Consider the following 24,442-nt stretch of genomic DNA (forward strand, 5'->3'; position numbering starts at 1 on the left):
GCTTAATAGTCTGCGGAAGATCCTTCTCGGCGGCGCGCTTCGGGTTGGCGTCTCTCTCGGCCCGATGCTTCAGCAGCTGCCGGACCCGACGTCTCGACAGCAGCAGGCTCGTCCAATTCAACTGTCTCCGGGGTAGAGCAGATGTAAGTATCTCGATGATGAATGTTCTAAGGACTACGAGAAGATGTCGGAGGTCCTTACATTCGACGTGACGAGGGCCGGCATGGGCTATCGGCATGTGATCCTCGGAGTCCGGATCTTCATTGTCGATGGTCCTGCGCGGGGCCGCGAAGCGTTTGTCCGGGGAGTTCCCGTCCTCGTTGCGCTGAAGAGCGAACCTCTGCACAAAGAAGTCAGGTGGTGCCGAGATAAGCCTTCGTCAGATAGATGACAGCATAATCGTGTGTCGAATATGAACAGAAGATAGATGAAAAACAAAAATTTACAGGAGGAGCACGGCGTTCCCGGCTGTATGCCGGCATACCCCGGGTCCAGCGCTCTGGCATGCTCGTATTGGCAATCGCCTTGACCCGGCGCCGTACTTCGGCCTGGTTGAGCTTGAATGTCGACACTCTATCTGGGTCGAACTGGCCGCCATAAAAGCACATCTTGTGTACCCGGTGCTGGAGCGAGCACAGCCACCGGTATACAAAAGTGGCCAACAAATCGTCAGCCGTCATCTCGTTCTCCTTGAGTTCAAGGATGCCGGCGTGGATTTCGTTGATCTCCGGGATGGTTTCCTTTGGATCATATGTCCAGTTCCTCTTCTCCTCCGGGGGGCCGACTTCGAATCCCGGCAAGTTGATTCTGTCGGTGTCGGAGTTGTTTTTGACGTAAAAGAAGGTCTTGAGCCATTTCTTGCAGGACTTGAGACCTTGAATCCGAGGAAAGATGGAACCCCAGCGGGGTATGACGGTGGCGGCGCTGCACTGAGTCATTGGTTAGCGGCGCCGGGATTTTCTTTGTCAGGGAGAACTTGGGGCCGGAACATGAAGTACCTGGCCTACAAGTCAATGGAAGGCCAGAGGCCGAGATAACCCTCGCAGCAGGTGACGAATGCCGAGAGTGTGAGGATGGCATTCGCCGGAAGGTGGTGCGGCTGAAGGCCGAAGAAATCTAAGAAATTCCTAAGGAAATCGCTGGCCGGGAGAGCAAAGCCACGTTCAAAGTGAGCAAGGAATACAACATGCTCACCAGGCTCCAGGGTCGGCACGGTCTCGTCGCCGGGAATCCGGCACTCCACGTCCTCCGGAATCCGCCAGGAACGGCGGAGCCACGCGATGTCCGCTGGAGAGACATCGTAGCCCTCCCAGCCGGCACGCTCCAAACTGGTCCTCTCTTCGACCTGCTGAGCAGCAGGGTCGACGGCGGGGTTGCGGGAAGAAGAAGCCATGGTTTGGGAGCAGATCTAGGATTTGCGTTTTTCGATGAGAAGGTGCTCGCGCGAGGCTCGAGCGAGCAAGAAAGTGCGGCGGAGACCCAAGCAAGCGCGAGAAAGCTTGCGGCGGTGAACTCGGTGACGGAGAGCAAAGGACGGCGGCGGCGGAAAAACTTCGAGCTGGCGGTAATGGTGGAGTGCGTAGAGAGCGAAGGGCTAGAGGAAGGCGAGGAGAGCGAGAAGTGCGAAGGGTTTTTTACCCTCGCCCTCCCCCCTTACTTATGCTCGCGGTGCAGTAATGGGGCGCAGATTCCCCGCACCCACGACCCCTGTGGCCAACGGGAAGAATGCGCACGATTTTGGGGGCCCGTTAACCCCATTAAGGCGCACACGCTCGGTTACTGCGCGGCGTGGCGCCGAGAATCCCACAAGATCCGGGAAGATAAGTGTCTGCGTGGGAACCGAAATTCCTCTCTTAATGACTCGGTCAGCTTTACTGTCCGATGGGACGACACGCTCGCCTCAAAAAGCGCACCGGTAGTAACTTGAGTCTTATCCTCCCGTTATTTTAGAGAAGCGCGGACTACAAGCAACAGATGGCATCAATGTCGGCAGAAGGAAGTTCCCTACTGTCGGCCACAGAGGAGAAAAGAATCTCAGTCAAGGGCTGATTAGGCAGGTCGACTCGGTCTGTCGGGTTAACTTGATCTCGGCTACCGGAACTCGGGGTTGTCTCGGCATCCTCTTCGACTGAACCCTTGCAGGCTTTGGTGGTTTGTCTATGGGAAACTGTCGTGGCCCGACATTCTTCCCTGCCGGACCGCAACAGCTTCGGGGACTAGTGTCGGGGGGATGACCCCGGGTATGGTCATGACGACACGCTCTAGCCGAGATGACGAAGGCAAAACCGGCATGGTCAAGTATGCCGGCATCGTAAAGCCAAATTAACACTAAGCCGGCATACCGGATATATGCCGGCATGACTATCTTATCTTATGAGTTTGCAGGATAAGGACGAGCCCCTAGATCTCGGCCCATGCTGAGATCCCTCAACGGTCTTATCCTGACCACGCGGCGTAAAGAAAAGCAGCGTCATCATTATCGCGGGAAAAGCAGTGGCCGCTTACATATCGGTGTCAGGCGACTGCGCAAAAGAAGCACCGAAAGAGAATCTATAACGGGAGCCAGCAGAGGTCAACAGTACTTGTTGAAGGGTGCCAGGGAAAGTAAAATTGTCTTGTCCCCCGCGGTGCCACCCAGAGGAAACCAAGCCGTGTGCCCGACGGGAACCAAGAAAGATGACGTTTGTACTCGGCCCACATGTCGGTGTGACATGGGCGGCCTATAAATAGAGCACTACCCCCCCTCTGTGGAGAGAGAGCACTTAGGCATCTAAAGTTTTCCCCTTTTTCTTCTTCCTCAAGAATACAGGTCAAGAAGCGCCATTGTAAAAGCTTGTCTATCTCGGCTAATACAACAAAGCAGGAGTAGGAGTCTTACCTCGGCAAGAGGGCTCCGAACCTGGATAAATTGCTGTGTGCTCATGTGTTTGTGCGTGTTTTCCTTCACGTCCTCACTCCTCCGGTTTCTCTTTTATCCATCGGCCACAAGTTAAGCCATCCTATGACATCTGCCGTGACACCACCACGATATTTGGTGAGGCTTGGCCTGTTGGGTCTGGTGACGGGTGAGCTCGGGGTGACCGACGATGTTGAAGCGCCGAACCGGCCGTTATTCCGTGTTTTCTAGTAAATGGCAGTTGGAAAGCTTACATGTTGTCGATGTATGTTGTGGGAATGGGATTGGAAACCACGTATGTTCCGCGTGGGTGAATTAGTGGAGAACCGGAAAGCTAGGAGAAGAGCCTGCCAACGTGTGGTTCGTTGCAATGTGGAGTTTGATGTGCGTGTGCGACCAATGAGTATGGCTCGCCGAATGAAGATAGCCCATATGTGTGAGTCACCTGTTGTGTTTTTTTTCCAGAAGGAACGGCAGGGTCAGCACGTTGGTTCAACCTTTAGTTATTGAGGGTTGGCATAGCACCCTACGCGGCCATCTTTTGTCAATGTTTATTGATTCGATGTGCAAAGAAGAGCGTGTTTCCAGGAGTAAATAACAAGGAATTAAGATCTGCCTTTTCGAAGAAAAAGAATATCTGTTATAGGAAATGGAAGTATGGTGATGGGTGTAGCGTGCGTGGCATGGTTGGTGGCTTAATTGGTGCCTGAGAAATTAAAGAAACGACCAATAGGATCATGTGCTTTTAGAAACGCGCATTTCCCTTCAGTCGATAGACTAAATTTTCTATATATGTGGACTATCCCAATCGTTAATATTGAACGAACAATTAGAGATGACAACGATTGAGATTAGAGATGACAATTGCTGATGACAATTAGAGGTGATCTACCCCAATCGTTGATATTGAACGAACAAATAGAGATGACCACATTATCCCAATCGCTGATTTTCTATTTAGTTACACTTTTTTTATAAGTTCAAAAGAAACTACAAATTTAAAAATAAAGAACTTACTTGTTCCCATATATGCCAGGTACTCCCATATATGATCAAGTTGGACCGACCCGTGCAAAATAACATGAAACTTTTTTACGAAGTTTTTTTGACTAGTTTTTCAGCTAGTGTTCTAATGTTCTATCCCCCTGCTCTAGTTGTTTAATTTTTGTGTTTTGTGTATTTTCTGGGTCGTTTATCTCGAGGCCTCTGTTTTTTTTTTTGGAAAAGACGGTCGATCTCCGTCATTCGATTAGGAAGAGTAGAACTGTACAAAGAGATCCAAGGCGGATCCCGGGAGAAAAAAAGTAAAAGAAGGAAAAAAAGAGAGGAGCCAAAAAGGACCTAATCTCCCGGATCGCTAGAGCACGACCGAATGCGAGTGCGAATATCCTCCCAGATGAGGAAAGCAAGCTCGGGAGTAGGCATTCCCACTTCCCTAAAGATGCGCCTATTGCGCTCCTTCCACAGGACCCACCAAGTGTAGGAGTCTACCGCTAATGGTCCGTTTGTCGAGTTTAGTGTGGCCATGGATGGCCGGTTCGACGCCTCTGTTTCTTTGACTAGTTTTTCAGCAAGTATTCTAATGTTCTCCCCCGCTCTAGTGGTTATTTTTTGTGTTTTGTGTATTTTCTGGGTCGTTTATCTCGACGCCTCTGTTAATAAATAGCTCGTTGCGGTTATTTTGTAGAGAAAAAATATATAGTTCTCGTTTAATAATGGATTGGCATGGTCGCTATTCTTTTTTTTCAAAAAAGTCAGCAATTATTGATGACAAGTGAGCATGCAATACGCAAATAAATCACCGACGGTCACATTTTCTCAAAATGAAATGAATGTCAGTCTCAATATACTGCAGGGACCTGTTCCATAGCGTGTCGTGAGATGGATAATTGTCATATATTTTCTAATCAGGTATAAGTTGTCCAAAACTAAAAATAAGTACGAGTATATATATCTTGCTAAGATGATCTAGTCCCGTCTCAGCTCTTTTAGAGAAAGAAGATCCTTGTGCAATCACGGTCCGGAACATTCTTTCAAGGCTCAAGATGCTAGAGATTATGGATAAAGTGATCAGATTATTTCTGCTAGTCAAGTCTAACAACTTCCGCTTCTTTTCATAAGGTTGGAGCCCAAATAAACACATAGCTGCTTGTGAGTTACACTGAGTTAGTGAGTTGTGATGCGGGAGTTCGAAAATGACAAACTTGGAGCTAGATCGTTGCCAATTAACAAGGGCCTCGTAACCAAATTTTGACATTTCTACCGACACACAGTGATGCCAAAAATATCATGTTCCATAGAATTTGAATACGCGAGAAAGCCTCCTCGGCTAATAAAACTTCCAATTGAAAAAAAATCTCATATTACTTCTCTTTATTCCTGTGCAAATCCGTTGGGAAATAGTACATACATAAGCTGATAAGCAAGCTAGCAGCAATAGCATCAAACAACACCACTCTATAACAGTTACAAACGCCACATACTCTCAAATCCACGCACCGCTCAGTGCTCCCGCATCAGGCTGGAGCACCTTTATTTCGACTGGGAAGATGAAAGCGCACAATATATATATAAGGACACCATAACGATGTGGTGTATATATGTCAACCTCGCGCGGCAGATTTAGTTGTATGCTTCCGGATTGGCGACGAGGTAGGCCTCGGCGGCCTTGAAGATGGCGGTGACGGACTCTTTGGCCTTGGTGATCTCGTCCTTCACCTCCACGCCCGGCAGCAGCTTGTACGTCGAGTCCACCTTCACCACACTCCCTCCATTGGCCGACGGTTCTATCTTGATGTGTGAGGTTGCCGTCTCAATTGCCACGCCGATGCCGCCGCCTTCGATGAGAGTCGACTTGCACTCGCACTTGTCCGCGTCCACGAAATCAAGCCTCTCCTTCATGAGGCTAAAGGGCATGGCTGCAAAGGCAACTGCGTGTTATCCATAGTATGGCATATAACAGTGACATGGATGCACCGGTAGTCTGGTATGCGTACCTGAGGTGAAGTTGAACTGCCTGACGCTGCCAATGTTGCCTTCTCCCTCGACGGGGTGGGCGCTGGCGACGATGTGGGAAGCGAGCTTGGGGGCAAGGGTATGCCAGTCCATGACACCCGCGCGGAACAGACGTGGTGCAGCCACCGCACACTCGATCTCGTGGGTCCAGCTGTTGGTGGAGGCCATTGCTGTGATGATCAAACTAAGACCGCTGAAAATTATGACACTGTTGAAGTGCTCTTGAAATTTGCAAGTGCTGCTTGGTTGCCTGGAGAGGGGAAATGAGGGCTTTAAATAGGTTGCTCGAGGGCCGGGGTTGGTGAAGCCTGCCCCGATGGTTCGGGTGAGTGATGACCGGTAAGGCGACTCGCCGGTCGTCGAGTTTATCCAAATTGGATGGCACCGTCGGTCGGGCAAGCTTTCATCATGGCTGGGGCTGAAGGCACACGTCAGAAAGCTTACGCTTTTGTCAATTTTTTAGTTAAAAGGTGACGAGTGTGTCGTTGAATTGCCACCAGGGTCCTCGTGGACAAATTAGTCGGGAATATTATAGGACAAGAATTGCGCATGCCTAGATCAAAAGCAAGGGAAAGTTGGGGTTGGTGTTGTTGAAACAAAGAAATAAACTGAATTACTGAAGGTATTGGAAGCATAGTTAGCACACTTGCACTCGTAGTCAAGATAGCTGTAAAAAGTAAACCACGGAATATAAGCTTTGGATCGATCACTCAATGCCAGAAAAGGCAAAGGAAGGGGAAGAGATACAATTAAGAAGTTCCTTCCAGACCTCCTGGTGTCAAAATTATGTGCAACCTTTCGGTGTTGCTTAGTTCTACAAACTTGACTATGGCCAATAAAACTAGAAACACAATAAGACATACATAGCAAGAATGCTGTGTGGGAGGCGTTTCTATTCAGCATCATCACCACTATTTTCAGATAAATCCACGTCTTCACCGTACACCAGTTCGTCAATTTCTTCTTCCTCCTCTTCATCAGACTGGGCTGGAGCAGAACCCCGCACCTTGTCTGATACATCTTTTGCATCCTTGTCAACCTGACGAAAGTGAAACACACAATCATTTTATCATTAACTAAAGCATTACAACTATTGACTTATTTTCAGCTTCAAATAGATCAAAACCTGAGCCATTATCAGCCGAAGGCGACCAGAAAGCTTCAGTAAATCTTCAGTTGCTGCATATCTTTCTGCACACATCTGCAAATGGAAGGATTGTCAGTCCTACTTATTTGAGGACGGAGGGAGTATGATTAAGTGGTAACAAGAAATAATACCTTCTCCAGGTCGCTAATTAGTTTTGTTGATTTCTCTGAGGGGATAAGACGACCATGAATAACTAACAAGCAATATATCCACCGCAAAACAATCTCGGCGCTACCACACCTGCGGAGAGAAACATATCGGCATTCAGCACTTGTCATGGGGGACATGATGTATAGGGGCAAGAACAAGATCACAGGTGCTGCGTAAGACCAGCCAGCAGCCGCGCCAAAGAGGGGATGCTGCACCTTCAGGACAAGGGTCCCAAATATATCATCTTTCTATATTAGCAAGATTTTCAGTTAGTTCTTTTCGGGGGGAACGTTAATTAGTTTCCATGATTCTAAAATTAGCTACTCACATTAAGATTGTTTTTCAATGTGGCGTAAGCCGGCTATCTAATCCCAAATGCCAGGCCATCTATCTCAATGAAGCAAGCAAAGGATAATCAATAAATTCTCTATTTTCAGTCTGTCTCTATCCCTATCGCTGACCAGCACCTCAGCGCCCTCCAGTTGATTACCCCTACAACCTAAGATCTAACCCAGCCCCACTGCTCCTAGGATGCAAGATCACTCAAGACAGAATACACAGTTATACTACAGTACACGAAAATGAATGGTGGCAAACAGACATGGATGTACAGTCCTGAGCACCTTGTTCTCCATGCAGATACTAGATTCTCTAGAAATTTGCAGGAATCTTCAGGCCTCAAAGATCTCAGATGTGATCGAATCTGTTAAACAACAGAACACATCATCAAAATGCTAAAAACAACCCTCTTCACATCAATGAATTAACCTAAATAACTACAGGGACATAGTAAACATGCAAGTGATGGAGCTTTAAAGTAAAAAAAAAATCCACAAACCTTCTTGCTGGGTAAATTTGCCTCAACTGTCATGCTGCTGCTACCAAACAGATCTGACAAGATTTTAGTGGGCATGTCAGGATGACCCTGAATATTCTGATCAATGACACCACACTCCCTCATCATGTCTTCGATGCATATACTGTCATCTTCAATTCTTTGCACAGGAACTAAATAAGGAAAACAGTGAGTGATTGAGCTGTTTAGTACTCCCTCCGATCCTAAAGTATTGCCGTTGTTTTAGTTCAAATTTGAACTAAACCATGACAACAATTTCGGATCGAGGGAGTAGAAAATAACGAACACTGAAAAGTAAACATGACAAGCATACATGTTAATAGCAGTAATCTTGTTTTTCCTAAATACGTAGTAAAACCTAAAATAATGCTAACAAATAGCAACGCACGGTTCATGCTTTCATGGACTTAGTTGCTACTCCCTCCGTTCCTAAACATGACAAGTATTTAGGTACATCACTGCATGTGGGGAATACCAGGTTATGCCCCTTCAGTCCATAGATTATGCAGACTTCAAAATCTCCAGAGAAAGAACAGTGGTGGTATTTTATCACTTGTAAACAAGGACAATGCACTTCAAGAGATATTTACCTCTTTTCTCGGTTCTTGTGGTGGTACCAAGGTTACTAAGAATCGCAGGCTTAATGTCACCACTCGGTTCTGTACCATGTTTCCTTTTCTTTTCATGTGTATGGAGCTTCGGAAGAGGAAGGATGGCATCTTCTGCATTTGCCCGGTCTAGAGCAGTGATAGTTCCTATAGAGAGAAACAAACAAGATTAAGCCCCAGAGTAGCCCTTGATAACCTTTGAGCCTTCTGAGAAAGGCAAGTAACAGCCAATTTCTCAAGGAATTCCTAGAAAACTCCCCATGTTCTAGGCGGGGTTTGTTTGGTTGAGCCATTAGGATATTCATAAATAACTAACAAGTAAGTCAAATTCCCCATAAACACAAGTAACATACCTCTCGTTTTAGCAGATTGACCTTTCTGGGGCACGGTGGGTTGAATTGTAGGTAATAGAACTCCATCCTCAGATACACCCAAATCAATATCCTTTCCATAAGAAACCAAAAGCTTATCGAAAGATGGTTTCACCACAGATCCATAAGCCAGCAGGACATGTGCAGAGTCAGGTCCATCTATTCCTTTAAGTTTTGCAGCAAATATCGTGAAAGGCTGCTTAGCTCTTGAAAGAGAGGATTCTGACAATGCAATCTTAGTAGGCTTCTTATTACGCAGGTCATTCATGTTATTACCAGACCAGAAATAGCATATTCCAACCTCAGAAATAGCCAACACATGTATTTCTCCATCAGTAGCATCCGTATCTGAACATTTACAGTCCACAAAGATTGCTGGGTGTTCCATAGAGAGTATACAGTTCGAGCTCTGAGCTTTACCACTGCCCAACTTCCAAATGGCAACGTAGCGTTCCCCAACTCCGGATGACAGAATATATTTGCCGTTGTCACTAAAAGTCATGCTCCTCACAGCCACCTAAATTTTTAATTAGCGAGATGTAGGCATTTAAAAAAAATACAATCAAACGATTAACAAGATTCAGAGAGGAACAAAGTGGAGGAGGGCATACAAGAAACACTCACTGGATGCCCTGAGAATTTCTGAACCTTCTTATTGTCAGAAGCATCAAAGGTTCTCAACTGGCCAGCTGCTGTTGCTAAAATATTTCCATCTGATAAAATCAAGTACAAGTTGCATTTCATTTCTTTGAACTAGGGTGGTGAAGGATTGGGTATGGAGCAGATACAAACAAAACCATATGCATTATAATATCCAGTTGCAGCATATTATATATACACACAGATACATTCAGACAGATTTTCAATCATCAAGGCCGTTTGAAGAAAATAATACATATGATTATGCAATGGCTATAGATTTTAAGCTCTGATTTTCAATCATCAAGGCCCTAGAAAAAACAATACATGTGATTAAGTAATGACTACAGATTTTAAGCTCTGATTTTCAATCATCAAGGCCCTTAGAAAAAGGAATACATATTAAGGAACGGCTATAGATTTTAAGCTCGAATTTGAGAAAAACAAGATTATATAAAAGTAAATGCGACATATTTTTAACGAAGGTAGCAGTTTTCTGTATTGAATCCATGCATCTCATATATATTGTGTTAAATTTCCATCTCTACTTAGCATAGAGAACTCTCAAGAGGCATTTGGAGATTCTAGCCTTCTAGGCCCTTGAGGATGTCGACATGATAACATGTATGAAAGATAGTCAATGGAGCTGATCTGTTGGTTGAATATAAAGATGACCATGAGCAGTCAGTCAACTATTTACTGTTATTGGGGCCAATTAGAGGCTCGGCAGTTAAATTACAGTTGACAATTGACTTCAGGCAAAACTGAAGCTCCCTCAATACCAATATAGGTTAAACAAAACACATGACAGCACAAATGCAAAACATCCAGAGTGCAGATGAAACCATAATACATGTATAATTGAGCAAGATAGACAGAACAGTTGAACAAAAATACTAGAAATAGAGATAAACCAAGAACCCTCATTTCACCACTGAGATACCTGGTGACACCGCCAGCGCAGATATTGCTTTCGAGGAAGATTTGAATTTCCCTGCAACTGACCCATCAGAGGAATCAATCCTACAGACCATGCCATCAGCGCCTGCTGAGTACACACTCCGCCCGTGCCTCGAGTATGCTACAGCCGTCACACCCCTGAACACATACAAAAAGAAAACCAACATAAGTGAACACATCTGAGCTTAACCACGGCAGAGGTTAACCTTAACAAGGAAACAGAACAGGGTAGAAATTAGTCAATTACAACTGTGGATTGTGCTTTAGCAAAGTATGGGCATTTTCACAGTTTAACCATTGGCACGGTATTATGAAGATGTCATGCTAAAATGTGGTTTCCACAAACCAAACACGATGTTCCTTTCCAGGCTTGAGGGGCAAATGCACCAAAACGGCAGACATACCCAGGATGACAATCGTTGATCCTCCACTTCCACTGCCCTGCAGCAACATCGAGGGCAAGGACATCCCCACTGCCCGTCCCAAGCACGAGCAGCGAACTCCCAGCCTTCCGCTTCTTCTGCTAGGCAAAAACACAAGCACATGATGCGCACACACCAGCACGACGCCAAACCGTGGGATCACGAAAATGGTAGTGTTTCCCCACCTTGCCCGAGAGCTGTACCCACTTCATGCATGTGTAATCGAGGGCGAGGTGGCCGCGCTTCGTCTCGGGGACCGCGCCGACCTCCACCGCTGGGATGTCTGCGAACTCCGTCTGCAAGCTGCCGCGCACGGCGTCCCATACCTGCGATAGAGGCAAAGGGCCGTGTTAACACATGAAATCAGCAACCGGGCTGCTTCGGCGTGGATAGCCAGCGTGACGTTCCATGCCTTGATGCGGCCGTCGCCGGAGGAGAGGGCGAGGAAATCGGCGGCGGGGCTGAAGGATGTGAGGAGGTCCCGAATGGGGGCAGGGGCGGGCGCCATGGCCCGCGCAGTCAGATGGTTGTCGCCGCGGCGGCGGGAGGGAAGGAGGAGAAGGGGTTTATGCGGCGGCGCGGCGGGCGAGGGTTTTGGGGGAGCTCCCGTTCTAGCGAGTGGTCGGACGGGGGCTCGTCTCTGGAGTATATGGACACGCCCCGGTCGGTTTCGTTTTCTAGTTCGCCCGAGTCGCGGCTGAGCCGGACCGAGAGAGGCTAGGGTTTTCACCCAAACCACGGCCGTTTCATTTTTCTTTACTCTTTCTCCAACCCCACCAGAAAATCACGCATCTGTCCACTCCTGCCGCCTCCATTCCTCGCCGCCGCCGATGATGGAGTCCAACTCCGACAAGCTACGTGGTCTTCGCATCACCTCCCTAGACGAGGAAGACGATGACGAGCCCGAACTGCCCCACCAACCCCTGCCCGCTGCGGCCGCCGTGGACTATGATGACGATGACGAGGAGGAAGAGGCGGAAGTCATGCTTGGTTTCTTAGAGAAGCCGAAACATCCAGGCCTCCTCCTCCGCCACCTCTTCCCAAGCAAGGCCGGCGGCATCCCGGTGCGTTCGATAGCACGATCGTATTAAGCGCCACTCAGTCAAAATTTGTATGCGATTCAAGCAGGTTTTAATGTGAGGTTTTTGTGATTTTATCCAGGCATGGTTGGATCCCATGAAGTTGCCATCGGGAAACTCCAGCTGCTGTGGCTTCTGCGGTGAGCCCCTGCAGTTCGTGCTCCAGGTTCTCGCTTTGTGCCTACTTACGACTGTGCTTGTTGTTTCGATGATAACTTTGTGTCAAACTGGGTTGGACTATTTGTAGATTTATGCGCCGATTGAGGAACATGCATCCACATTTCACCGTACCCTGTTCATGTTCATGTGCCCGTCGATGGCGTGCTTGCTCCGAGACCAGCACGAACAGTGGAAGCACAACCAAGGCAATCCTTGTAGAAGGTGAAGCAAGTCACATGGCTGATGTGCTAGAGACCTAGAGTAGAGCTCGATAAACCATTCTGCTGATTTTGACTGCCTCATTGGATTGCAGTGTGAAGGTTTTCCGGTGCCAGCTGCCTCGTAGCAATACGTTTTACTCAAGTGAACCTCCAACCCACACTAACTCTGACATGCCACTATGTGCGGGAGGTAGTTTTCCTTTACTTCTGTTGCATAGCATCTTACAGTTTCTTTTATGCTGATCTTGTCTTGTTTTACTTGAAAAACATTGCGCTGTCAATGTAACTGTCGATAGTAAGGTTGGTGGGGATGGCTAAATGCTGGTGAATTTCTTATCTTGATGTGCTAGCATTTATAGGCTAAATATTTTGTATTCTGTTTATTTTAATAGATGGCCGTATTCCATGTAATTATATTGACCTTCAATTACTCAACTGTTGGTTACCAGCTTCTGTCTGTCATTGGTGTGGTACATGGAAAGGCGATAAAATTTGTGGTAGCTGCAAGAAATCACGCTATTGTTGTGAGAAGCATCAGGTATTCTTATGTCATCTAACCCATCCTATTAAAATTGGGTATGTTTATTCTATGCTGACTCGGATACCGCCAAACATCCCTTTATATCTGTGGGCCTGTTTTTTGAACAATTCTGTATCATTGTTTGCCAGGCTCTGCATTGGCGTTCTGGTCACAAAACTGACTGCCTACAGATAATCAATTCTTCTGAAGCATCAAGTTCTGTTCTACCAGTTGTAGGAAAAGGTGATTGTATTTGAATGGATAATGCTTATCTATGCTCATAACTTTTGAATTGCTTATTTCTTTTCCTTACAGTTTTCATCTATTTGCAGTTCCTGCGAGGACTTGTTGGCCGGAATATCAGATCACAATTGAACCTGAAGATGATTTGGATTCTGATAGTTGTGATGAAAACAGCTCAAAGTCTTTGGTAATGCAAAAACATGGTAAACCAGATGATTCGATGCAGTCATGGATGGATCAGTTCGAGGTTTCTACCCTTACATTCTCTGTTTAACCTTTGCTAATATATCAATTGCTTTGTTTATTCATTGCTATTTTTGTGCAGGCTGATGCTGACAACCTATGTTGGGCATATTTTCAAGAGCGAATCTCAAGAGCACCAGGGCAAGCGTTGAGGTTGGCATTATTTGGTTGAATTCTCTCCTATGTTTGATGATGTATTCATTCCTTTTGCCTGCTCGGGGAAATGGCTGTACTGCAAATATTGTTTCACATCATTTTGTAATCAACTTATTTCAGTTCTCTTGCATACTTATTCACAACAAACTATGTTATTGGGTGGGTGAGTAATTTGTCTAAATTACGCAGATATTGCCGAGAATCAAATGCAAAGCCTCTGTGGGCTTTATCAGCTGGGCGTCCATCAAATGCTGATATCCCTTCATGTAGTTACTGTAAAGGTCCACTATGCTATGAATTTCAGGTTTGTCAATTTTGTTTATATGCAGTGTCACATATCCTCACAAATAGTTATCTCGAGAATCCTGTTTTTTTCATGGTAACTTCTAGGCTCCTAGCATAGCAGTTCTAGTCAATATCTCACAGCCACACAAACAATATACTCAAGGACCCTACTTTTTTCATGCCCAATATTTCGCTCACGTATATCTGCTATATAAAATGTCCTGTTGGGCAACTATTCTGTCTGTGTATATGAGCCATCACTGCCATAAAAATTTAGAAGGCAGATTTCAGAAGTTAACTATCATTATCACTAGTGACTGTTTAAATTTACCACCCGGCCAAGCTGGGGCAGGCTATACTTGACATGGTTTGTGTCCGAGTTATCATTTGTTCTGCTTATATCATCCTTCAACTTCAAATAACTGTCCGAGCAGGAACTCATAACCACCCAAAATGATACTGTAGATGAAATTGCTTCTGCTAGACTTATGTTATGTATAGAATTGACTTCTTTATATACTATAGTATAAACTTTTAACCCCCATGAGAACAATGTTCAAAGAATTGGACCTTTGTAACTGTTGTTTCTTTGTTCTGCTTTGTCAGTGAAGCCCCACCAATCCAAGAATATTTACCATTAAACTTTCCTTGCTCATGTCCTTGCGTACACACTCATGTGCTACCATATCCTTACACTGTATACTGTATCTCCAGATAATGCCACAATTGCTTTATTACTTTGGTGTGAGAAATGAGCCAGATTCTCTTGATTGGGCAACAATTGTTGTGTACACATGTAAAGGATCATGTGACCAAAATGTTAGCTACAAGGAAGAGTTTGCATGGGTGCAGTTATACCCTACAACAATCACACGGCCATAGTAATGTTTACCTGTCCGATGGCTGTTCTTTGCTGCTTCAGGTTTGTAACTTCTACATTTAATTTAACTCTTGTTATATTCTTATTCTAATTGCTCAAAGGCCTTCCCTCAAAAATATTTTTTTTGCTAAAAGGCCTCAAGTCTGTGTGGGATCCACTAATAAGCAAAGGTTCACATGATGGCATGATTCCTATGATGTATTAGCTTATACTGTATTAGAGTATGAGTACTTTCAGTGAATGCACCCAGTACCAGAGAATTTGGAAATAGGGTGTTAACTGGTTGGAACTTTCTTAGGCCCATTGATGCACTTATTAGCTAAACAACTGGAGCACCAATACTTAGCGGTAATGTTCTTCAGGACCGGAGAACTCCGGCTCCAATGTCCGTAGCCTCCCAATACTTCTTCATGACAAGTCAAATTAAGCGGCGTAAACAATGCCCTTGCCCTATATGGTGGGTTAGTGTAGTAAGAAAAAGCTTTTGTATTAAAAGGTGCATATGTTTAGGTCCATCACTGTAGTTTACAATTTGAACTCCTATTACTATGTATTTGTGCTAATTACTGGAGCACCATTTGCTTATTGCATACATCTGCAATTAATGGGCCTGTTCCTTTGTAGGAGTACAGTTTAGTCAAGAAACAAAATAATCTGAATCTTATGCATATGATACGGTACTCTGTTCTTGTTGATTAGCTCTGATGTTCCCTCTCCCTCTGGCAAATATGATGGATCAGTTCTTATTAGCCAGACCAAAATATACATATGGTACTTTGGCTGCGTTCATGTGCACCGTGTTAAAAAAAAAGATATTGGCGTGTACTAACATATATGAGACTCTTGTTTTACCAGAGACTTCCGAAGGATTATCTACTTGCATTTCAACTTGAAGACAGCGTTCAAAGCCAAGATTTACGTTAGCTGCCTAAGACTTTAAAATTGGCAGTGACTTCTGTGCTTCAGGTCAATTGGTCGTGCAGTGTTGAGCAGCATTGGTCCCAATTCTTGGTGTTTGCTGCATTGGCTTTGATCGATTTAACCACTATGGCCCATTTAGAGCATCTGAAGACAAATAGTTGGTCACCAACTTCAGTTTAGTAGTTTGTGTCTCCTTTATGTTTAGATCCTTCTTTTCTTTTATATGGAAGATACATCGTCTGATTTTTGGTTTCTGCTCAAATTGTGAACATCCAAACTTTAAAAAGTATTACACATAGCTTCCATTTCAGTATTGACCAGGTATACTCATATTTACATGTAAAGAGTCTAGTCTCTGGTGTGATATTTGCAGTTGATGTTTTGATTAGTACGTTTATATTAGTCAATTTTGTCTTAAAGCGTTTTTGCAATTACAACTTTCTGCCTTGTGTCTTGCTCACAATTTGGTAGGCTCGCAGGATTGCTAGTGAAAATCATGCGCACGAGGTGCATCTAGTATCCATGTGCAATTTCCGTGGCTCATATCTACACATGCTTCCTTTCTGTACTAACACCAAGTTGTTTGGGTTCGTGGTTGCACGTCCGTTCGACCAAAACTGTAAAAAAACAGAGGCGTTGCTTGCACGACTTAGTGGCAACATGGATCGTTGAGACTCGAAACGAAGCGGCATGGCAATGTGCACAAGCCATTTCCGGCAAAGCATCGAGGAAATTGAGCACGCGGACGTCGTGTGTAGGAAGCGCCGTGCCCATGTTTGCTGATTCGATGGCCGGCGTGCTAGGAAGGCATGAGAAGCGATGCTGCTGCTTTAGGTGCGTAGCGTAATGATGATGCGATGCACGGAGGGGAGGGGGGCTGTTACATTTGGCGAGCAGGCGACGCACGGCAAGTATCCATCAGCTGGAAAGATCCACCGGCCGCTCATCACTTGTTTATCTTTCCATTCCGCTGTGCATCACTCCATGTACTAGTACATTTTTAAATTTCTTTGACAGGACTTGCCGTGGCGATGGCATGGCACGAGCCAAGTGGCCGGCCAGAGCCCAGAGGAAACAAAACAAATGAACTTTTTTGCGTAGATACGTGCAAGTTTTTGGGCGGCAATAGGCCGTCCTTGTTGACGACGACCGGTACCGGCCGGACGCTTACAATAATGGGATCCCTGCAGTAATCACCGCTGATCAGGGATCCATGGTGCCCCACATCAACGCTGGAGGAGGAATCAGGCCATCAGCTCAGAGATCTGTCAGGAACTCGCAGAATGGATCTGCTGATCTGCACCACAGCACGTATCGGTGCAAATTTAAGACGTAATATTTCTACATGAAATGCAAGGATGCAAATAGTTTCATGTGAAATTTCGCAACGCGTTATGTACATGTGTCCGTGTGACTAATCTTGTACTTTTGGGTAGTCCAAGGTGATGTCACGTGGTTGAAAAATTCTTCGAGGATTATATAATTGAAGCCTCTCACACCTACCCACATTAAAAGGCGTAACGAAATTGACTCGTAGGCGTCAGTTTTGGCTCTCACATGTGCAGAACCTTAATTTTTAGTGATTTAACCAGGGGTCTCTTAATTGCCGTCACCATCGAAGAACAGTGAAGCCTCGACCGACAAAAGCCCTGCTCCAAAACCACGCAGCCAATTTACACGTTACACAATGATGTCTGGGACCGTAGCGATGCCTGGTCCCGCACGTCAGGGGTAGGGACTACAGTCTACAGGAGGTGTTTCCAGCGAAGGGTGAGCCCGGATGGGGACGCGGATTTAAACGTTGGAAAAAGTCACCGTGTCATGTGCATGCAGGCTGCGGGTCCCTGCGTCGGTGCTGGCTACAACTGGCGAAGTGATGGCGCTCCCTGTTTTGACAGCAGCGCCGGTTAACGGGTCTGGCTCTCGCTGCGGTTTTCTGTGGGACGGTCTCCACGCGTCTGTCTGATTAGAGAAATTTTAAATCGAAAAAAATATACTACTCCTACCGAAAGTTTTTAAACTCCATATTACTCGTCTCAAATTTGTCCAAATATGAATGTATATATGTTTAAAAAAACGTCTTGATATATGTAATATTTCGACAAGTAATATGGATTGGAGTAAGATACTCTTTGTTCACAATTCTAATTTTGTTGTCACTGTATGCGGAATTTTCTTTTTCCTTCTTCCTTGATTTTTTTTTCTTCCTACCGGTTCCGTTTGCTTATTTCATCCGCTTCACCAGTCTTCTATTTTCGCTGCTAGTCATACTTCACCTCATGTTTTTTTTATGCCTTGTCATCATGCCGCCACATGCCCATGTAAGATTGTGGTATGCCGCTGTAGGGCGGAGCTTTGATCTTTTGTATTGGGGTCAACTGATGCTGATGACAATGATAGCTTGTAAATTCTTCAGAAAATTGCTTTCCATAATGAACATTGTATTGCAGAACTCTATATGATTTGAACAGATTATGGCTGGTACTCGTGTAAAAAAAAACATATAGGTGGTTTCATAGGATCGAGAAAATCTCTTCAAATCTTTCTAAGGCTTAGTCTTGTAAAAAATGAATATACGAGTAGCGTATAAAAGTTTCTTGAGTTAAATTACACAGCAATTGTCGCACATTACGATGTGAAAGAGAGTGCAAATTTAGAAGAATGACATGTGACTATCATCATGAAGCATTCAAGCTTGTAACATCACCAGGGAGGGACCATGCCATCCCTGGCCTGGCACCCCCTAAGAATTGGAATTTCTACTTAAATTCCTGCTTAGCCTTTGTAATTTCACCATATAAGATTTATATTTTTATGTTGGCCCCTCCTAATAAATCAATCCTTTTATTCTGAACATCACGTCTAGCGTGGAAAACATCCATTTGTTTTAGCTAAAAACAACATTTCCATCGTTTTTACCCTTATTATTCAACCCGCAATTAGGGTGTCTCGCACTTTTTGGCGTTTTTCGCTTTCCACCCGATTCACGGACCAGGTGCCTCTAGTAGTACAACCCGGTCACTGCATACGCTGCAATGTCCAACCCCGACTACCCGTTATGGAGCAACACGGTCTCACGCTCCACCGCGCCAGGACGGGAAAACGTCGATTGACCGTGCGCCCCATTAATACTCTTGCCACCCAGACGCGTACACAACAAACCACACCAAAAAGGGCGCTGAAACACGGGCCACCCTTCCCCACCTTCGTCTCGGCCCAACGATTAGGAAACTAATTATTCGTATTACCGGGCGGCGGAGCGAGGCGACAAGGGGGAAAAGGAGCAGAAGCATCGCATCTCGAATCCGCGTCCTGCCATCTCTATTCTTCCCCTTCCTTCCTTCCGTTCCTCGCCTTCTTCCTCCTTCCCCAAGGCGAGCATCAGCGGCAGATTGATTCGATTTCGATCCCGTCCCCAGATTTTCTTCACCTCCCGATCGCTCCAGACAGCCTCCGCAATCCCCTCCCCGAGGAGCCCCCCCACAACGTGCGTGCTCGCACACTCGCACTCGGCTCCATTATTAATTCCCCTTCCCCGTCCGTACTTCCAAAACCTCCCCGTCTTCCTCTCCTCCATCTCGTTCCACTCCCGCACGGCCGCATTGCTCGGCCGCGTCGCAGCGGCTTCATCCCTGCATTTTGTTTTGGGTTTGTTGGATTTGGTTTGGTTTGGTTTGGTTGCGAGGAGGGTTTGTTCGATCGGAGCGGGCGAGGGGAGGAATCGAGAAATGTGGGCGGTGGAGCGGGTGGTGGGGGAGCGGCGGATGCGGGAGATCCAGCGGTTCGCCCGGAACGCCAAGCTCACCGTGCTCTGCCTCCTCCTCACCGTCGTCGTGCTCCGCGGCACCCTCGGGGCCGGCCGCTTCGGCACGCCGCAGCAGGACCTCATCGAGCTCCGCCACCGCTTCATCTCCCACCCGCAGCGCGCGCTTGCCGAGCACCACGACGCCAGGTCCAGGGCCTCCAACTCCGCCGCGGGGAAGGTCGCCGACCGGGATGACGAGCCGGACCCGCCGCCGAGGACTCTCAGGGACCCGCCCTACACCCTGGGCCCCAAGATCTCCGACTGGGACGAGCAGCGGGCCGCCTGGCACCGCCGCCACCCGGAGTCCCCGCCCTTCCTCAACGACGTCAAGCCGCGGGTGATGCTAGTCACGGGGTCCTCGCCCAAGCCCTGCGAGAACCCCGTCGGCGACCACTACCTGCTCAAGTCCATCAAGAACAAGATGGACTACTGCCGCATCCACGGCCTCGAAATCTTCTACAACATGGCGCTGCTCGACGCCGAGATGGCTGGGTTCTGGGCCAAGCTCCCGCTCCTCCGGGCGCTGCTCCTCGCGCACCCGGAGGTCGAATTCCTCTGGTGGATGGACTCCGACGCCATGTTCACCGACATGGCATTCGAGCTGCCATGGGAGCGGTACGGCCCCTACAACTTCGTCATGCACGGCTGGGATGAGATGGTCTACGACGACAAGAACTGGATTGGTCTTAACACGGGTAGCTTCTTGGTGCGCAACTGCCAATGGTCGCTTGATTTCCTTGATACCTGGGCGCCGATGGGGCCGAAGGGTCCTGTCCGTATTGAGGCTGGGAGAGTGCTCACCAAGCACTTGAAGGACCGGCCAGTCTTTGAAGCCGACGATCAGTCGGCCATGGTGTATATCCTTGCTACCCAGCGCGAGAAATGGGGTAATAAGGTGTATCTTGAAAATGGATACTATCTCCATGGCTATTGGGGGATCTTGGTGGACAGGTATGAAGAGATGCTTGAGAATTACAAGCCAGGGCTTGGTGATCATCGGTGGCCACTGGTCACTCACTTTGTCGGGTGCAAACCGTGTTCGAAATTCGGGGATTACCCCGTTGAGAGATGCCTCAAGCAGATGGACCGTGCTTTCAATTTTGGAGATAACCAGGTCTTGCAAATGTATGGGTTTGAGCACAAGTCTCTTGCGAGCAGGAGGGTCAAGAGAATCAGGAACGAGACCAGCAACCCACTTGAGGTGAAAGATGATCTTGGGTTGCTCCATCCATCCTTCAAGGCCATGAAGACTACTACGTGATAATTATAGTAAAATCCACTTATTTTGTTGGTTCGTTCTAGATCCTCTTGGATCAAAATCTTATAAGTTCTTTTTGTAGACTCAGGGTGAAAACAAAGTTTGGGTTGGTATCACGGGATGGATATCTATGTTGTACTGTGAGATTTTAGAGCATGATGTTATGTTTATTGTTGGCATAATCGATGTCTCACACTTCTAGAAATTGAGTTAGTGAAGGGAATTCTTCAGTTAATTGGTCACTACTCTCTAGTCTCTATATAATTTATCTGTAGAATTCCTACTTTTGGTTGTTGGCTGAATGGTTTGGATTTTCGTGTTTCATACGTGTACATTCAGGTGCTTATTTGTCATTGTGTATTCTTTGGTAGGATATGGTTGTCTTTCTCAGCCAATTATTTTGCTTTCTTCTTTGCATTGCTATGGGTGGTAGTTGGGTTGCAGGATATCTTGTTTTGTCATATATCAGTGACCCTGAATCCTCTGTGGTACACCTAGCTGGCTAGCTGGAAGCAACTTTTGGTTTATGTATTGTCCTGCTTTGTCCTTATATTATCCTTTTCCATTTCAATCCGAATCACTTAGTATGGCTTGTGTGCAATACAATCAACTCGTTAATTCCTGTAATTGTTGTCAAATTGAGGGCTGATGGTTGCTTGTTAGGGCTAGATACTTTTATATGTTAGTTGGCATCTGGCGGTTACAAAATATGGCATATTGTTGGCTTAACGGTCTTTTGTACTGCAAATCAATGCCTTGTGGTGAACACAACTATTCGAACAGGTGGCAGGAGAGGTGTCTAGGGCTGCAAGAGGCGGCATCCTGGGCAGCGTATGATCGAAGATGTGGAGACTGGTTGAGGCTGTGAGGAAGTGTGATGGATCAGGATAGCGTTTTTTCTGTGGCAACTGTATGCCTGTGGTCTGTAATGAAAACTGCTGCCTTGGCTAGGTGTTTCTTCTTGTCCTGATGAAAACTGCTGCCTTGGCTAGGTGTTTCTTCTTGTCCTGATGAAAACTGCTGCCTTGGCTAGGTGTTCTTCGACTGTGAGGAACCTTGTAGGTGACGTGCTTTCTAGCAACGGAAAGCCGAGTAAGAAACATATAAATGCAAATGCTTTGTGGATGAAACGTTATGTTTTTTTAGTTGCTAGTGTATCTGCAAAGCTGCTAAAGCCGATCGCTGGTTTTTGACAATGCTTCCATCTGTAATATGCAAACTAGAGCTGAATGCTGTGTCGAACCATTAGCTGCCGGTAAGTGCAGTACCTGAAGATGTGCCTGGGCTAACTGTCGTAGTAGAGTTTCGTTCTGCATACTGCGAGGGCTAGCAAGATTTTGGCATGTTCTGTGTGAACACGAGGGCAGCTATGGATCTGGAGCTTGGATTTTCAGTATCCTCTGTCACCACACGTTCAACCACAAGCTAATTTCGAGTTAAATTAGAAAAAAATCCTGATGCTCTCAGGTCAACGATTTGCTTCTCTCCATGCTGGGGTAATTAGTGCTCATGCCCCAATAAGTTCTCTTCTCTAGCTTCTAGGTAGTCAACTACGGTAGATACTGGAGCAGTATCAGGGGAGTGGTACTATTATTATAACAACATTTCACATGCCAAAGAAACAAAACTAAATTGATTTGGGCATTTAGCCACCAGCACATACAAGCGTGACAGAAACACTCAAGGACAGCAGAAACGAGCAGAATTGGGTCAAATAGGGTATGATTTCCAGACATTAAGTTGTCATACTCACACCTAGAAGAGCAAATGGCACCCTACTTTCTGTCCTAACATTCCCGGTAGCTTGAAGAGCAAATATTGCGTTCCAAATGCTGCTGGGTTCTTATTGATATGGTTTCCCCAGTGCGAGAGAATACAAGGCTGAACCGGTGCTCACTTGTATAGCTGCTTCAATCTTCTCGCAGCTTCAATTATGTTTTCCCTGTGACCAAATGCACTAATCCTCACAACGCCTTCACCGCCAGGTCCAAATCCACTGCCAGGAGTGGTAACCACATGTGCCTTCTCAAGTATCTCGGCAAAGACATCCCAAGAATTACGGCCAGGGAAGTGCACCCACACATAAGGAGCATTCTTGGCACCATAGACGTTGAATCCAAGCGATGTAAATGTGTCAACGATGATATCAGTATTCTCCTTGTAGAATCCGACAACATCTTGCATAGCCTACACCGAAATAGGGATGAAAAGAAACGATGTCAAAGAGCCACATAAAGATTTCAAAGCACTGAAACATTACCTTCAGACCCTCTGGAGAGAGGCAGCCTAAACCACCAGCTTGAGAAAGGGTTGATGCACCATTGAAGGAAGTACAGACTATGCGGTTGAAAAATCTTTAGCAACTGGGTGACCATCAGAGAAAAGGAGCTCCTTAGGAACCACTGTCCAACCCAGACGGACACCAGTGAATCCAGCATATTTAGAGAAAGATGCTGTCTCGATGGCAACCTACACATCAATAAACCACGATGACATTGGTATAGTTTGACATATTCAGAGGAAACAACATGTTAATTCTCAGAGAACTGGCACCAAACTTGTCACGAAAAATCTTAAAACTTCCAAAAAGTGATGAGGAGTTAAATTGGAACGCAGAGCCTACCTCCTTTGCTCCAGGAATTTCAAAGATGGATTTTGGGCTGTCATCTGATATGTACATGGCGTAAGCAGAATCGAATCATAGACTACTATGGACCCATTGTCCTTCGCAAATTTGACTAATTGTGTTAGCTGGTCCCTAGATGCAGCAGCACCCGTAGGATTGTTGGGTGAACAAAAGAATATTATATCTGTCCGTGGGACACTTGACAGATCAGGGAAGAATCCATTTTCAGGACTGCATCTCATGTAGTATTCAATATTTCCATACTTCTGAACATCCTGCTGATATAAGCCAGTCTGCCCCATGATAACACTTGAATCAACGTATGCCTGTTAAAATGGAAAACAGTTCCCGATCAAAAAAAAAAAGGAAAACAGTATCAATTTTCCAACAGATAAAAATAGGATAAGTAATCGTGCACATAATAATAGGATGGCAAGACAAGAACATAACAGATTTGAGATCAGGAATATGTAAGGGGAAAACCACTGAGGGTTAAATAAATTGCAAAAAATTATTACGGGATATGATGGATCTTGGACTGCAATCTTCACATTAGATCCAGGTGGGGATGTCTAGGGCCCGGGCCAGCCCAAATAGCGAAGGGCGCGCGAAATGCCCGGCCCATGTGTGTTTTCTTCCTTTTTTTTTTTCTAACCACATCGTTGAGCGTACGTGTAGCTGCTGCCCTAGCCGCAACAAAAAACGCATGTTTTAATCTCCGATGGTTTGTCTCGCCTGCGATACCTTATTTCGATTACCACACCTGATCAACCAAACACTCGGTCATGTTGGATGGCTTCGCCACGCGCACTTAGAAGGAACTCCTAATATGGTCACACCAAGGTCTGGCCTTTTTTTTTCGGAAACAATTTGCTGGCAAGTGCATGTTCGTTATATCTGTTTGACCTCTGGCATGTCTAAATTTTTTTGATAATCCAGCACGTAAACAGAACAGGATATGCAAAGTCACCACAAGTCATTA

At 46.0% G+C, this 24,442-nt stretch overlaps 5 protein-coding genes across 5 annotated transcripts; 2 read left to right on the plus strand and 3 right to left on the minus strand.

Moving 5' to 3' along the window:
- Positions 1 to 5,241: 5,241 nt before the first annotated feature.
- Positions 5,242 to 6,177, minus strand: LOC100842988 (pathogenesis-related protein 1). The gene is made up of 2 exons (XM_003558062.4): positions 5,893 to 6,177; positions 5,242 to 5,814 (listed from the first exon to the last, which is right to left on the minus strand). The coding sequence occupies exons 1-2, from the start codon at positions 6,077 to 6,079 to the stop codon at positions 5,519 to 5,521; spliced, it is 483 nt and encodes a 160-aa protein (XP_003558110.1). The 5' UTR covers positions 6,080 to 6,177; the 3' UTR covers positions 5,242 to 5,518.
- Positions 6,178 to 6,581: 404 nt separating this feature from the next.
- LOC100843293 (WD repeat-containing protein 43) lies at positions 6,582 to 11,695 on the minus strand. The gene is made up of 12 exons (XM_003558063.4): positions 11,477 to 11,695; positions 11,250 to 11,390; positions 11,047 to 11,162; positions 10,626 to 10,780; positions 9,668 to 9,756; positions 9,026 to 9,560; positions 8,655 to 8,819; positions 8,047 to 8,216; positions 7,832 to 7,911; positions 7,190 to 7,298; positions 7,038 to 7,112; positions 6,582 to 6,950 (listed from the first exon to the last, which is right to left on the minus strand). The coding sequence occupies exons 1-12, from the start codon at positions 11,570 to 11,572 to the stop codon at positions 6,804 to 6,806; spliced, it is 1,878 nt and encodes a 625-aa protein (XP_003558111.1). The 5' UTR covers positions 11,573 to 11,695; the 3' UTR covers positions 6,582 to 6,803.
- Positions 11,696 to 11,761: 66 nt separating this feature from the next.
- LOC100843595 (programmed cell death protein 2) lies at positions 11,762 to 16,190 on the plus strand. Its single transcript, XM_003558064.4, has 11 exons — positions 11,762 to 12,128; positions 12,226 to 12,309; positions 12,391 to 12,524; positions 12,616 to 12,713; positions 12,973 to 13,061; positions 13,193 to 13,286; positions 13,376 to 13,533; positions 13,612 to 13,682; positions 13,875 to 13,989; positions 14,685 to 14,892; positions 15,706 to 16,190. Exons 1-10 carry the CDS (start codon positions 11,895 to 11,897, stop codon positions 14,850 to 14,852), a joined length of 1,245 nt encoding a protein of 414 aa, XP_003558112.2. The 5' UTR covers positions 11,762 to 11,894; the 3' UTR covers positions 14,853 to 14,892; positions 15,706 to 16,190.
- A 2,793-nt stretch (positions 16,191 to 18,983) lies between these two features.
- Positions 18,984 to 21,118, plus strand: LOC100843905 (probable xyloglucan 6-xylosyltransferase 1). The gene has a single exon (XM_003558065.4). The coding sequence runs from the start codon at positions 19,500 to 19,502 to the stop codon at positions 20,835 to 20,837; it is 1,338 nt and encodes a 445-aa protein (XP_003558113.1). The 5' UTR covers positions 18,984 to 19,499; the 3' UTR covers positions 20,838 to 21,118.
- Positions 21,119 to 22,625: 1,507 nt separating this feature from the next.
- On the minus strand, positions 22,626 to 24,247 carry LOC100834072 (probable LL-diaminopimelate aminotransferase, chloroplastic). The gene is given in 7 exon segments (XM_024458970.1): positions 22,626 to 23,021; positions 23,095 to 23,184; positions 23,187 to 23,303; positions 23,458 to 23,529; positions 23,532 to 23,786; positions 23,979 to 24,032; positions 24,224 to 24,247. Coding segments are annotated over 7 exon segments (906 nt in total). The 3' UTR covers positions 22,626 to 22,727.
- Between the last annotated feature and the right edge of the window lie 195 nt (positions 24,248 to 24,442).

Source organism: Brachypodium distachyon, chromosome 1 (genome assembly GCF_000005505.3).
Source record: "Brachypodium distachyon strain Bd21 chromosome 1, Brachypodium_distachyon_v3.0, whole genome shotgun sequence".
In the NCBI taxonomy this organism is placed as follows: domain Eukaryota; kingdom Viridiplantae; phylum Streptophyta; class Magnoliopsida; order Poales; family Poaceae; genus Brachypodium; species Brachypodium distachyon.

Coding starts and splice junctions, on each gene's coding strand:
- LOC100842988 (XM_003558062.4), bottom strand. CDS start 6,079: ATGGCCTCCACCAACAGCTGGACCCACGAGATCGAGTGTGCGGTGGCT. Junction 5,815..5,892: donor GCAGTTCAACTTCACCTCAG/GTACGCATACCA, acceptor TTGCCTTTGCAG/CCATGCCCTTTAGCCTCATG.
- LOC100843293 (XM_003558063.4), bottom strand. CDS start 11,572: ATGGCGCCCGCCCCTGCCCCCATTCGGGACCTCCTCACATCCTTCAGC. Junction 10,781..11,046: donor ATCAACGATTGTCATCCTGG/GTATGTCTGCCG, acceptor GTATGTGTTCAG/GGGTGTGACGGCTGTAGCAT. Junction 7,113..7,189: donor TAATTAGCGACCTGGAGAAG/GTATTATTTCTT, acceptor TTCCATTTGCAG/ATGTGTGCAGAAAGATATGC.
- LOC100843595 (XM_003558064.4), top strand. CDS start 11,895: ATGATGGAGTCCAACTCCGACAAGCTACGTGGTCTTCGCATCACCTCC. Junction 12,525..12,615: donor CAAGGCAATCCTTGTAGAAG/GTGAAGCAAGTC, acceptor ATTGGATTGCAG/TGTGAAGGTTTTCCGGTGCC. Junction 13,062..13,192: donor ATTGTTGTGAGAAGCATCAG/GTATTCTTATGT, acceptor ATTGTTTGCCAG/GCTCTGCATTGGCGTTCTGG.
- LOC100843905 (XM_003558065.4), top strand. CDS start 19,500: ATGTGGGCGGTGGAGCGGGTGGTGGGGGAGCGGCGGATGCGGGAGATC.